The sequence below is a fragment of the Arachis hypogaea genome, chromosome 7 (assembly GCF_003086295.3).
Source record: "Arachis hypogaea cultivar Tifrunner chromosome 7, arahy.Tifrunner.gnm2.J5K5, whole genome shotgun sequence".
Lineage (NCBI taxonomy): Eukaryota > Viridiplantae > Streptophyta > Magnoliopsida > Fabales > Fabaceae > Arachis > Arachis hypogaea.
In genome coordinates this window covers 400,003-415,607 of record NC_092042.1, presented here as the reverse complement: position 1 = coordinate 415,607, position 15,605 = coordinate 400,003, and the positions used below count along the sequence as shown (strand labels likewise).

General features: G+C 31.7%; 1 protein-coding gene across 1 annotated transcript; it reads right to left on the bottom strand.

Moving 5' to 3' along the window:
• Positions 1-5,800: 5,800 nt before the first annotated feature.
• LOC112764667 (E3 ubiquitin-protein ligase ORTHRUS 2) lies at positions 5,801-9,830 on the bottom strand. Its single transcript, XM_025810383.3, has 9 exons — positions 9,207-9,830; positions 8,571-9,112; positions 8,363-8,488; positions 7,907-8,006; positions 7,728-7,789; positions 7,542-7,644; positions 7,183-7,327; positions 6,827-7,044; positions 5,801-6,430 (listed from the first exon to the last, which is right to left on the bottom strand). Exons 1-9 carry the CDS (start codon positions 9,642-9,644, stop codon positions 6,131-6,133), a joined length of 2,034 nt encoding a protein of 677 aa, XP_025666168.1. The 5' UTR covers positions 9,645-9,830; the 3' UTR covers positions 5,801-6,130.
• Positions 9,831-15,605: the final 5,775 nt, after the last annotated feature.

Sequence of the window (15,605 nt, the reverse complement as noted above, 5' to 3'; positions counted from 1 at the left end):
ACTCGGAAACAACTTGGGTTGGTCGAGTGGTTAGCTCACTCGTCCGCTTAAACAAGTGTCAGGGTTTGAATTCTCCGCCTTATGTATGCAGCAACCCATTGACCAGCGACAGACCCTTAAATAGAGATCCGATTCGCGACGGATTAGTCTTTGACCTGTCGGATTAGAGAATACCGTGGACAACCAAAAAAAAAGTGAAAACTCGAATGCAGTCAAATTGATAATTTAATTAAACATGTCAAGTTATTTAACTATTTTTAATTATAAATTTAAATTTTCTAAATTTTTTATTTTTATTTGTGAGAATAAAGTATTTTTTTTATCTTACTTATAAAATAAATTATGAAATAGCAAATAAATCTATCTATCATTATGAAATACTTGATATAGTTTATAATTTTCTTTATTTTACCTTGCCATCCTGTTATCTTAATCATCCTTTTTTTTTTGGTTGAAAATTATATCTTCCACTCATCTCTGTTTAAATTTTAGTAACAAGATTGTTATTTGTGAAATATATATAATTTTTGCTTCATATACAATTTAATTTTTTTTTGAAGATTGGAGAAAATATTTTACAAAAAATTAAAAATTTTAAGTATTTTAGGTGCATCATATAGAATAATAGAGAAATTAAATATGTGTAAATCATAAGATCTAAGCAAGTTGGTTAAATAGCAGAGTGTATTTGGTTTTGTATGTGACAAAAAAGTACCTTTTAAACTTAAAGGTAAATTCTATCGCACTGCTATCAGATCAGCTATGCTTTATGGTATAGAGTATTGGGCGGCTAAAAGGGAGCATAAACATAAATTAAGTATGGCAGAGATGAAGATGTTGAAATGGATGAGTAGTCATACGCGATTGAATAGAATAAGGAACGAAAATATAAAAAAGAGAGTTGGAGTAACACCTATTATGAAAAAGATGTAGAATCACGTCTCAGGTGATTTAGACACATGAGAGAAAGACCAACAGATCACCGAATAAGGAGGATGAATGAGATGAAATATAGACAAAGGTGAAAAACAGAAAAAGACCTAAGAAGACCAACTATAAAGTGGTCAAATAAGATTTACATGTAAATGGTCTTTTTGTAAACATGATACATAATAGAATATTTAATCCATATAACTGATCCTACCTACTCCACTTAGGGGGACAAACTTTTGTTATTATTATTGTTGTTGTATACAACGTAAAATTTTAAATACTCTATTTTATCATTAAATTGAGCAGGACATATATTAACTCGGTAACCCAAAATACAAATAATACATTTCAATAGTACTTACTATGAGAGTCATGATTTGGCGCTAAAAGCATAAAACCAAAAACAGGAGGAATGCTTGATTCACATATTTGAAAAATGTAAGTCGAGAAACTCCGTCGTTACGCTGGAACCTGGCTGGAAAGTGGATTGCGAATTCTTTGTAACTACCAAATATATTACTTAAATTTGGGTAACGCCATACATGGACTTTTCCTCCAATTGTTAATTAATTATATAGTTCTAGATTACCTTACAAATTAAGTAGACCTGGTGTTGATGTTACATCCGGTGTGTTCTTTGCTTGATTGGTCATTGATAGAGAATTAATCTACCAACCATTGAAATATCTACTTCCGCGTTGAATAGCACTTCGCACTGTTATTACTTGTTTGAAAATGCCATTGCTCTCACTCAAAAGAAGGGCATGTTAATAATTTTTGAAGAAAGAAAAAAGAGTTAAATCTCAAAGTAGTCCTTGAAGTTGCACTCGAATCTTAAAGTGATTCTTGAAATCATTACTCAAATTCAATCTCAAAATTACTCTTCATATTAGTTACTAAAATAATTTCCGTCCATCCTTACTATTGGAAGGACTAAAACGACTTTATTTTGTACTTAAAAAAAATCTTTTTGAACTTCCCTCTCCAACTCTACTCTCACACACTCAGCAGTCAGCACTCAACACTATTCTCTCACTCACAATAGCAGAGGCAAGCTTTCCTCAATTCTCTTTGTCGCCGCCTCTCACGACCTCTGTCTCGATTTTGTGCCGCTGGCTCTCCAACTTAGTCTTTCACAATCTCTAATCTGTTTTCCCTCACCACCACGAGATGAAGGTGCTCTCCAACCACGTCATCTAAATTTCGTACTTTTTCACTGTTTTCAAGGGCTTCGTCAACCGCCCCACTCCTCCATCGCCACCATCAACGCTTTCAAGCGCGCCGCACTCGCTGGCGACTCCAAGGCCCACTAACAGCTCTACAATAGCAGTAGCTTTCCGTTCCTCTCTACTTATAGCCGTATGTGCTCTTCTCTTATCTACTCTCTGTATTCTTCTGCATCCTTCTTTTTTTTCTACGACCAAAGTGAGTTATTTTTTTTAGTTATTTAATTATTATTGTTTAATGTTTTGGGTGATTGTTGTTATTGCTGATTTTCTGCTGGTTCTGATTCTGCTGGCTGATACTCCATAAGAAGAAATTTGACCACCATATAATAACCTTGATTTACCACTGTCTACTTTGAATCGAGGACTAGGAGGTCATATCGCTAGTGCCATAGTACTCAAACCTTGCAATGTCATCTTCTGATTTTATCTGCCGGGAATTTCAAGTTTTCAACTTTGTAACAATGAGTTTTTACTGGTTATAATAACTCAATTTAAAAAGGAGTGGCACCAATATGAAAGAACTCATGAAGGAATCAATGGTTTATTTTTTTTTTATACTGTAATTATGGCTATTTTTTTGTGATTGTTGCTATTTAAGTTGATTAATACTTGTTATTTAAGTTAATTGATCTTTTGTGATTGTTGATTTTTTTTCGTGATCTTTTGTGATGGTTGGTTTTTTTTATTCTATAATTTTTGCTGGTTCTGATGATGTTATTGCTATTATGAAGTTAAAGAAGAAGAACAGTGTGAAAAAGAGAATTAGTGAAGATAATTGGGGATTATGTTTTTTTTATAAATACAAAACGACGTCGTGTTAGGGAGGATTAGCGTTTTTTTTTTTGTATAAATATAAAATGACGTTGTTTTAATCTTTCTAATGGTAAAGATGGACGAAAATTATTTTAGAAACTATTATGAGTCTCGGAGAATAATTTCGAAGACAAATTTAAATAATTATTATTTTTAAAAATCACTTTAAAATTAATGGGGAGGATCTCAAAACTCATATTAATAAAAACTAGAATGAGACCCGCGTGATGCGCGGACGGTAAATTAATGATAGTATATAATAAATATTAAAAATGATTATGTTTTGTAGAATTAAATTAAATATGTGTAAATTAAAGTTAAATTTAAAAGGTATTATTGTTAGAGTTGTTGCTTTGTTCTTTGTGTCGTAGATTCTTGTGAAGGCATGTTTTTTATGAATTGTTGAGTTGTATGCACTTTCTATTATGTTGTTTGTTCCATCTTTGCATGTATGTTCTTCTTTCGAAGATGTACCTTGAATTTGTATGATTTTCTTTCTCCTTACTCTCTTGATTTGCATGCAGTTTTCTAATGACATATACAATAAAAAGAATAAAAATGTGTAGCTTTTTTTTAAATAAGTTATTTTTAATAAGAGTAACTGAAATAATATAAAGTGAAATTACCTGTTAATATTTTTCTTTGACCCACTATGTGACAATGTCTCAAGTGATATAAATTCAAAATAGAGTTGGAAAATGTTTAATTTAAAAATACAATTTAAAAATATAATAAATATGTTTGTTTTATATCTTTTCATCTAATATAATTATTTCTAAGTAAAGAAACTTTTCTTCTTTTGTGGGTGTTAATGTTTTGCATAGACGAACCACACGAACTTTGATAAACCAATTGTCTGTTTATTTGGTGATATGATATTGTCCAAAGAATTATATTCTATTGAGTAAGTTTGAGATGCTGTGTAGTGCGAAAATAAATTTCTTGTGATAAGAGACTTATATAAGTAAGTCAAATAGTATGAAATTTAAATATTTATAACGTAAAATTTATTATGATTAATAGATTATTATGACATTTGTAATATGGATGTTTAGGGATATGGATTCTTGTAGGTTACAAATTTGGTTAGACACTATTAATTTTTAATTATTGTCATCGGTAATTATGCAGCCTAATTTGCATATATTTCTATTACTTGTATTTTTTTTTGTATATTTTATTTTTTTTGTTAATTTGAAAATAATAGTTGATTTGGCAAAAAATTAGTGGTTGAATCTAAAATTTTGACAAGTAAGCGATGTTGCTGACATGACATTAGTAAGAAGAGAAAGGTGTCTTAAAAATAACGTGGGTAAACTTATGTATCTACTTTTATATATTAAGAATAGATAAATTAATATACATGGATGTTTCTTCTGCTAAGTATCAGAATGTTTTTTTTTCATACCGAATGAATGTTCTTTTATATATTTTTCAAATTTTTTTTGTATTGCAAATGTGAATGTCTCTATTTCTTTAAGAAATTCATAATTTTTTTTTAATTTTATAGATATCTAATTATTTTTGCCAAAATGTAAATGGATATTTCTTTTGTTAAGCATTAGAATATTTTTTTTCTATTAAATGAATGTTTTTTTTTATATTTCTGTAATTGTTCAAGGACAATTTGTGCTCCACCACTGTTTCCTTAAACAATTCTTGAAACTGAACCAAGTGTAAGGTAGAGACCGATTTTAAGGGTATCTACGTGATCTCTTTGACACGCCTTCCCTATGGGCGAAACTTCATATTCTTCGCTACCCGGGAAGGCCTTCGGTTCGGGGTCTCCCATCTGGCTCAACGGAGACCTTCAATTCTGCGACTGTGACAGAGCTAAAGAAGCTTACATGCATGGCATCCGAACTCATACACATTCCAACCACGATAGCGTTTTTGAAATGAGTTTCTACGATCCCACCACTGAAAACTGGGCTCTCCTTCAACAAACCAAGTCCCTCTTTGGATCGCAACATCAGCAACTCAATGCATTACTGCATCACTTTCAGTTTGAAAAGTTGTAGAGTCTTGGATAAGGACAGAGACGGAGAAAGACTGAGATCTGTGTATGTGATGGTTATTGGAGGTGGGTAGGTTAATATAAGAGAAAAGATGGAAGTTTCTATAGGTTTTAATTAGGTTTACTTAATCAATTTTAAAGTTTTTTAAATTTTGAATTTAAAAATTTTAAAATTAATTATCAATATAATTATAATTAATTAAGTTATTTCATTGTTAGAGAAGTTAATTCCATATATTTTTTCATAAAAAAAAAAACTGGGACAACTCATCAAGTGCCAATATCTCCAGGTAAAGATTACGTAGGCCCAATTTTTCTGTAAGAGATTGGCAAAAAGTGAAAAGTTAATTAACATTAGATGGCTAAATAATTAACTTTTGAAATCAAAGACAAAGTTACTACACCATCAATATAAAAGCATTTGATATTATCAATCAAAATTATTTTATTGATTAAATACTAATCTGGAAAACCAACAGTAATTTGTACATCTATACATATAAAAATAAAGACAATTTAGTGTTGGAATTTTTTTTTTAAAATCCACAGACATAATTTATTGTAATTGCCCCTCCTTTCTGTATAAATAAAATACCCCTATCTATAACCTATAATCGGATAAATACAATAAATATTTTCATTATTTTACCTTTATTATGCAAAAAATTAACTTCTAATTATAATTATAATAATATATAAAATTTAAGATGTCTGCCATTCAAGCCAGCCACTACAAATGTACACAAATTAGATGAAATAATTTTTATTACATAAAATAATTTTTATTAACAATAACAAAGTACTAACATAAGCAATGACAATGTATAATTGTATGCATTCATTTTTCATGGAGTTGCAAAATGAAAGCATACTCCAATGTCCAATCCATATTCCATACAAGGCTATAGGCTATAGTAAAACTACAAATCCCAACATCAGGGGAATTTTACTCGACTAAACGAGCTTAAACAATCAACAATTAAAAGTAAAGTCTAGGAGCCAGCCATCAACAAAAAGTTATATAGCTTTGGTTCTGCTAATAATGTATGTATGTAGCTATATACCCATCCAATCAAAAAAAATATAGCTATGTCTGTAATTCCAAAATAGCTTGCTCCAATCCAACACCAAACCTTTTTTAAGTGCTGCAAGTCATTACATTGTCCTCTAGTCCTGCCACATCGATTTGCTCCTCAGTGTTCACAATAGCTGAATCACCAGCACCCTTTCTGCGCTTGTGTGGCTGATTCAAATCATTGTCCTTGATCTCCTCTAGGACATTCTCACCTGAATCACAATGCTTTGAAACTTCTGTCCCATCATCATCATTCACAGTCTCTATATTTTCATCATTTTTGTCATTGGACACTTCAGAACTCTCTTCTATCTCAGCCTCGCGGAGTAGGGTTTCTATCGCACTCATCATGTGTCTGTTAACCTATTGCAAAGGCCAAAAACAGCATAAATACAATCGCAAGATCACATACAAACTGTAAATTGCATATTTATGAATGCTCCTCTTTAGAAGATTTATTTCTAAATGTGAACACCACCTAATTAAACTTGCCAACTCTCCATTGAATCTCATTTCAAAGAAGGCCTAAGATTTTTCAGTGACTTTGGGTTAACAGAAAATAAAACAAATTAAGGGTTGGATTTGAAGTTATCCACATTTGGTGTCAAATATAAAACAAGAAGCAAAAACAGATAGTCAATGGCAATAACATCCACCTTCCTAATTAAAATAGTTTGGGAGTAAAATCAAATTCAAGCTTTCCCAAATACCATCACCAACAATATGCTCAGACAATTAGAAAGAGACATGATGTACTACCTCTGGGTTCTGAAGAAATTCAGCTATGTCAATTGAACATGAAGGGCATTTCATAACATTCTTCTGTGCTCGCAAGGTGCGCCCACCTTCGCTTCCCCTCTTTCTGATAAAGCTTTTGCCAGAAAAGGCACCCTCCAAACAGGATTTGCAGAAGTTGTGGCCACAAGGAGTTGTCACAGGGACGCTCAACACCTTGCGACACAAGAGGCATGCAAACTCTGCAAAATTGATGAATCAAGAAGCAAAATTATATCAACTTAAGAATCTCATACATAGTAATAACTGCAAAGGAATCAAATCAAAGTGGTTTAAGAGATGGTTAAAGTCTTTATAGGAAAGTCCAAGGCAACATGTACCTTTCATAAGCCTATCTCTCACTGGCTTGGTCTTGACTTTTCGTACAATTTTTATCTTTTCTGATATCCCATGTTCATACCTTATAGCATCCATTTTCTTGCTTGGTGGTGGGGGTCTCTTCCACATCCAGCATTCCTTTTCCTCCTGAAATGCATAAACAATAAAGGTGGAATTAAATTCAATGGAACAAAGAATATGCAAAATATCTAGGGCAAAACAAGTGATGATTATCTTGTCTTAACCTAGTAACCTAGTAGAAAGAAGGGGCAAATGAATCAATACCTCATAATGCAATAACATTTAGAATTTTAGATACAAGAAAAATAAACAGACCATAGTTTTGTACAACACCACTTACATCATAATCCCATGCTGCAGCTTTCTTCCTTTCAGTTACATCAATTGCCCCCTTCAACTCTTTAACCACTGGAAGTGGGTGTGGACGGTCTCCATGTTCATCACTGCAGATGAATGACCCAAAATAAGTTCAAGATTGCATGTATATGCGCTCACACAAAGACACACATTGATACAAGGAACCAACCTTGTCCATGGAGCTGGTTCATTGTCACATCTAACGAACAAATATCTGCAAACCAAGCAACCCTAACCCAAAAAGAGGACTCTTGAGGATCATTTTGGAGAAAGATAATCAATTCAATAGGGGAAAAATGTTAGGATCTATTAAATGTAATTAATTACAAGGATTTCCTAGTATCTTACTTGTATTCCCTTCTTACGCCAGCATTTCTCGATTCGATAAACTCCATCATACCTCACTCCGAATTGGGGTGCATAAGCAGATCGTTTTTCCTTGTGGGACCTGACAAAGATTGAGAACAACATGAACAAGGCAAAAATATTTACACAGAAGCACGAGACTCGGATGAAAGGCATGACCAAGACAATCCAAAAATATGAGCAAGCACGAGAATCAACTGAAAAATTAAACAGACTAAACCATTCATATTCACACAGTACGTCAACACAAATTAGAAGGAAACTTTGGGAGAAGAAATAAAAGCCAAGGCAATGAAATAAATTGATTTTATTGCATATAAGCATAAATAGATTTGGAATAATAAAAAAGCAATGTGGGTATCTTCTGGTGCATAGATTTGGTCAATCAATTACATGTGATGAAGGGGAATGATTATAAAAATGATTGACATAACTGACCTCACAACCCTAACAGGATAACCTTGTTGGCAACTCACTCTGAGGGCCTCATTCATGTTGTCAAACTTCTGGTCAAATGAATGTGTTTTGTTGGTGCGTTTGTTGCCACTAAGGTCCTTTCCACCACTGCAGACAAAACAACCACAAAGAAACTCAATCAACAGAGACATAGAAAACAAGCAAATGAGTATGCAAAGCAGTTAGTTACCTTCCAGTGTAGAGGAACCACTCTCCATGATCCTCGTCATCAACATAGCCACCTGAAAGTGCTACAGACTGAGCACCAAAACCCTTTTGACCAGCAATGCCCGCAACATGAGGGAAATGGGCGCCCCACTGCCTGCAATCCATTCTGTCCTCCCAAGTATCACCAACAAGAACCCCACGATTGTTCCTGGGATCATACTCAGCAGTGATTGGACCCAAAAAATCCGAAGGGATCGTCACAAAAATCTTACCACTGCACGCGTTGGCCTTGCCAGTCTTCTTCGCCCGCTCAGTGGTGAAGCAAGTGTCTGGAAGCTCGTCGTTTTTTCGAGAAACATACACCTTGGGCTGCGCCACCGCACCAACCATCCCCGTGGCCTTCATCTGCCTTGCCAAACGGATCGCAATGGCCAGCTGGTCGTTAATCCGAGGGTTTTCGGCCATCTTAGGTGGGATCTGACTGCGACAATTCGCACAGGTCCGCTTTGCCTGCCCAATCCACTTCTGGAAGCACTTCAAACAAAAGTTGTGACCACACGGCGTCTGCACACCCAACCAAAAAAAAAAAATCAGCTCCGAAAAATTGAATGGTGTGAACATTGACATGAGGAAGCAATCCAGAACAGAACAAACTAACCGTCACGGGTCTCTCCGGCAACTGCATGCAGATTGAGCAGTTCAGACTCCCATCGAAGATGTCCTTCTCTGCTTTGCCATTCTCCGCTGCTGCGAGTGGCTTCGAGGAGCGAGAAACGAGCTCCTGTCTCTTCTTTGCCTTCTCCTCGTCAGTGAGTGAGGTGTCCCCCTGAATCGCCCGGATCGCCGCCACTAAGCTGTCGGAGTTTCCGGCAACGGCAGGAGCCGATGCTTGAACAGGGGCAGGATCGGCACAGTCAGGGCACTCCCAAGTGCTGACCTCGGCCATGGTAGGAGGGCCGGTGCCGGCGGGGAGACAAGGCTGGTGCCACGGGGTATGGCAGGTCCGGCACGTGAGGCACTCGTGTGGTGGTGGTTTCTGCTTGCAGAGCATGCAGGCACCGTCGGAGTCGCACGGAAGTGCCTTGGAGTGGGCCATGTAGTGGTGTGTGACTGGCGAAAGAAAATAGTAGCGGGTGAAGAGAGAGAGTGTGAGAGACAGTGATAAAAAGACGGGATTTTATATTGTTGGGAAGGGAAGGGACTCTACTCTAATATTTACTATTTAGTATCATCCATTTTGGCGTACAAAGGAGGAGGGAACATTCTTTTTAAATTTTTATCCAATTTTCGCCTTTCCCTCTACTCTTGTTTTTTATTTTTATTTTTTGTCTTTTTCTTCTTCTTTTTTTCCAATAAAATATTGGTAACTTGCAAGATTGACTCATTGTGAAATGAATATGAATATGCACTACTAAATGGGGATATTCTTTTATAAACATAAATATAATGAAAATATATGTACCAGTAACTGATATTTATTTATAAATATGTATATTATAATAGGAATATAGTGGATTATGATTTAAACGTGTCGCAGTAAAAGTGTAACGGTTTGCATTGAATTACGTGTGAAAAAATAGCTACATTTTTTTAGCGGTATGTTAGTTTTTATATAGACAAGCATTACATAAAAAATTATTATAGAGGTATAGCGGTTTATTTTCACACGCAACTCAACGTCAATCGCTATTCTTTTACCGCAATTTACGTTTAAATTATAATCTACTGTACTCCAATCGCAGTTTTCTACTCAACGTCAATCGCTATTTTTTTACCGTAATTTACGTTTAAATCATAATTTACTGTACTCCAATCGCAGTTTATAGTAAATTATGATTTAGACGTAAATTGCGGTAAAAAATAGCGATTGACATTGAGTTGCGTGTGAAAATAAACTGCTACACCTTCTAACAATTTTGTATGTAATGCTTGTCTGTATAAAAACTAACATACCGCTAAAAAAGTGTAGCAATTTTTTCACACGCAACTCAACCTAAACCGTTACATTTCTACTACGGTTTACGTTTAAATCATAATCCACTATATTTCTATTATAGTTTCTATAGAAATAAAAAAAATATATTTATATCTTCAATGTATAAATGTTGTATTATGATAATATTAAAAAACAAATAATTTATTTTAGTAACTTACCCATCTTTTCACACAAAATAAATTCAACTAGATCCATAAGAGATGCATGAAGCAACCAAACAAGAGGTATTTACAATGAAATTTACATGGATTTTGAAGGTAAAATACTAAGGGATTGTTTGAGTGAGTTTTTGTTAAAAGATATTTTTTTTATTTTTTTTTAAATATGTTATTGAAAAAGTAAAAGTAATTTTATATTTAAATTTTATATTTTTATTTTTAATATTGGATTAACAATGGTATTTTTTTAAATTGTAAACTGCTATGGTATTGTCCGATTTTCAAGAAGTACAGAAATATCGGATCATCCGATTTTTAGGTACAAAAATCGGACCCTCAAACTCTCCGATTTGTGTTTAAAAAAAATTGGAGTACACAAATTGAACTGTTTGATTTGTGTTTTCCAAATTTTGTTAGTTTTTTAAACACAAATTTTTAAAATTTTTTTAAACACAAATCGAAGGGTCGGATTTATATACTTTTCATAATTTAAAAAAAAACTAAAAATTACAATATTAAAATATATCACTCATCTTATTTCCATATCTAAATTGGATATCTCGTAAAAAAAATCTTTTTATCTATTAATTATATTTCGGTATAACAATATAAAAGTACTTTTTTATTTATTTATTATATGAAAATCTTTTTTTTTAAGAAAAAAATATTTTAAAAAAATGTAAATTACAATTTCTCAAAAAAGATTTTTTTTTATTTTTCTAGTACTTTTATTTTTACTACTAGAAATTTATCAAACGCCTTAAAAAAATTCATTAAAAGAATTTTTTTTATCAAGATAATAACACTCAAACATGTACTAAAATTAATATAATTTGTTTTAAATTCAACTATATTAAAATATGATAAAATAACTAGATTGACAAATTAAAAATAATAATAAAAAATAATAAATTTTAATTTCATATATATATATATATATAATATGTGTGTGCAACTGTGCGCATTTTATATGGGGCAAAAGAAATTATGTTGCAAGAGATATTTTAATTTTTTTTGTAAGGGTAAAGTACTAAATTGGTCCCTTAGGTTTGGGCGTAATTTTGTTTTGTTCTTTAAGATTTAAAGTGTTCTATTTGAATCCAAAAAAGTTTCGTTTAGTATCAATTTAGTTCCCACAGTGAGGTCAAAATTAAATAATTAACAAAATGTCCTACATAACAACAGTACAAGAACAAAATCGATAATCTGGAGAACAAGTACAAGCTCCAGAGACATAAAATCAACCATTGATACATCAATACATTTATTTATTATTTTTTTATAATATAAATAAAATATTTTCTATAAAACTAAAGAAAATGATAAATAAATGTATTGATGCATCATGGTTGATTTTGTGCTTCTATAGCTTGTACTTGTTCGATGTTGTTATGTATGACATTTTGTTAATTATTTAATTTTGACCTCACTGTGGGACTAAATTGATACTAAATAAAACTTTTTTGAATTCAAATAGAACACTTTAAACTTTAAAGACCAAAACAGAATTACGAGACCTATAAGACCAATTTAGTACTTTACCTTTTTTGTTATTACTTATCCCAGAGATTGTCTTTGATTCGGTGAGGGAAAAAATAATTTGGATTTGACTACTAATAAGTGTCATTTATCTCTAGTTTAATTCTCATTAGCACAATATTAATATAGAAAACCAACGTAATATTTCCAACGAAAGATAACGTAACATCTCCAACAGTAAAGTCGCTGTGAAAATACTAAATAGTTTTAACATATTTGAACAATACCATATAGAATTAAAGCTTTGCAAAATTAGTAAACTTTTAGCCATAAAATTTTAAGATTTTTTTCCCTCTTTACCTATAGACTTGCCTTTTATGACGATAAATCTATTGACCCGTCTTAATTACAATGTACCTAATTCTATGTGATCAGTGGACTAGTGGAGCAATTATCTGAAATAAGATATATTGTAATAATAGAATTAATACTGAAGTTGGTTTCCCAATTTATATACGAATTTTAATTTAGTCTCTAAATTTTTAATTATTTTATTTAACGATTTACAAATATAATTTACATTAGTTTATGAGATAATTTTCTATATATAAACATTAATGCAAATACTAATATAGACGGTCAAATTTTACTTTAAAATTTATAAAATGACCGTTGTTTTAATTTTAAAACTCAAATAATCCCAAATGATAACATATTACTTGTTGTGGGAGGAAAAATATCAATATAGCACCACTTATAATTTTATTTTTTGAGTTGTTTGAGTGCTAAAATTAAAACCATGTCAATTTAAAGAGTGCGTGGTATCTGACTATTTATCTCAGCATTCTATTAATATTCGTGCCTCAAAAATTATCTCAAAAATTAATATAAATCATATTTACAAAATTTGAACACTAAATAGAAAGAATTAAAACTTTAAAGATTAAACTAAACCTCGCGTATAAATTTAGAAATTAAATTAAATATTATCTCGTAATCATAATAATAAATGGCAAAAGTTCTACAGATTTGTAAGACATTAAATTTATAAATAGTGTTCAAATCTGAGTAGATTTAGGGGTAACTACTTACTTTGAATAAACTAGTAATATCTTATTATTTTAAAAATTGCGTTTTTCAGTTTATGGAAAGTAGTAAATTTTTTTTTTTTTTTTTTTTTGGTTTCCCACGGTATCCCCCAACCCGGCAGGTCAAGGACTAATCCGTCGCGGTACTGAGCTCCATTTAAGGGTTTGCCGCTGGCCAATGGGTTGCTGCATGCACAAGGCGGGATTCGAACCCCCGACACTTGCTTAAGCGGACTAGTGAGCTAACCACTAGACCAACCCAACTTGGTTATGGAAAGTAGTAAATGTGTGGGAGAGAAATTGACAGAAAATAAATATTTCATATTTTCACATTTATGGTATATGAAAATTTGTTTCTTTACTAAAATGGTAATGGATAATAGATAGAAGATAATTTTGTTTACTAAAATATGACAAAAAGATAAAGATAGTTCTCGAATATTGTTGTTATTGTTGTTGTTGTTACAAAAATGATGAGTTATTAACTTATTATATTCCTCTAAAGTGTATATTATTAAGGTTTGAGCTGACAAAGTATATTTATAAACTATTCTTTATTAATTAATCGGATATTGAATACTCTACGAAACCAAAAATCTACTTCATATATGAAAAATATTTTGTACCTTATAATAATGTAATAAAATACAGTACATACCTGGTCGGAGAGATGCAGAAAAAATCAACGAGTGGTGTATGAACTTGCCAATAATGAAACCTATCAAAGCTCAGAAAACCATACTTGATTGTCACTTATTACAATATGGATTTAGTTTCCAAGTAATGCTAACAGATTTTTTTTTCAAAAACGGTTTTGGTCAACAACTGTTTTTAGGATAGTTGTTAAGAGAGGGAATAACAAAGTAGTTTTATTTATTTTTTTTATGTATTTTTACTGTTTTGAAAATACTTATTAACTAATTAAAATAAATTCATCTAATTATATATCATTACATCCACAAAGTATAAGAAACTTTTACACATGCAACTTCAATTATCTTTAAAAAAGATTTAAATTATGAAAAAAACAAATTGCAATTGTCGCTACAAACTATAATCAAAGGAATATTTCATAAAAAATTAAACAAATTTGTCAAAAAAAAAAAACAGCTTTAGGAAAATACGTGACATTATATCTCCAGCAATATCGCGTCAAAAACAGCTTTCAAATCATGCAGCACAGGATTAAGAATCAGATCAATTTCATTTAGATATTAATGGATAATAACATACCAACCTCAAATAGACAAAGAAATTGAGGCACATAGTGATAATCGAAAGCACCAGGCTTTATTATCACTGATGAACAAACATGCTTGTAAGTGGCAAAATAATCTGAGTATCAATTAACATATAACACCATTGGTGTGTAAAAACTAAAAAGGTTTGTCAATGAAAGAGTCGAGGGCACGGATTTGCTAATTGTTACACATTTTATGCCGTGGATAATGTTGCTCTCGCTAAAATTAACTATACTTATTGAATATAGTGGATTATTAATTTATTATAGGACTTGGTTCGTAGTTCTTTTTCCTATGATTATGGAATTTTTTGACGTTCAGATTTTAAAGGTGTAATTTATATTTCTGGTATAATAGATATATATCATTATTTATATACAAGTTTGCATACACAGGTTTTTGTAATTTCGCTTCTACTTTGGTTTGGATTGCTGTGTTTCCTAATACTTCAAGTTTTAGGTATCGTTGTTATTAAAAAAAAAAAAAATCCTAAAAACAGCAGCACTTAAACCAAAACAGATCAAAAGGACATGAACATTTAATTACACCCTTGGATTTTTGAACATCGACATTCACGGTAAACACGCAATGCTGCTAGAGACGTAGAGTTAGTCTAAATGTGATTGGCTATCAGACTTTTGCAAGTTGGTGCATAGCGACATTTTTATTTATTTATTTGCAGTTTTTGTGGGTTTTTTAATTTTTCATTTTTTTAACTTATTTGAGGAGAATCTTTTGTCTTCATCTTACTTTTTTTTTTGAAGTAAACAAAAGCTCAACACAATAAGATGGAGCAACAGAAGTCTTCATCTTACTTTTAAATTAAATTTTCAGTCACTAATACAAGATTTTTTTATTCTTCACTAACAGCATAGTATTCGGTATTCACTTTTTTTCCTTTGTTTTTTGCTGATAAGAAAGCTAATTTTCTAAACTAAAGTGAAATTAAAATTAGAATAAGTATAGGGAACCAATGACCTAAGCGTACAATGTGTACAACTTAAATGTTCGCCTATTAAAATCAGAAATAACATATATTTTCACGTTTGATTTAACATATTAAAGTAAAATTAAATGTTCGCCTATTGGTGTGGA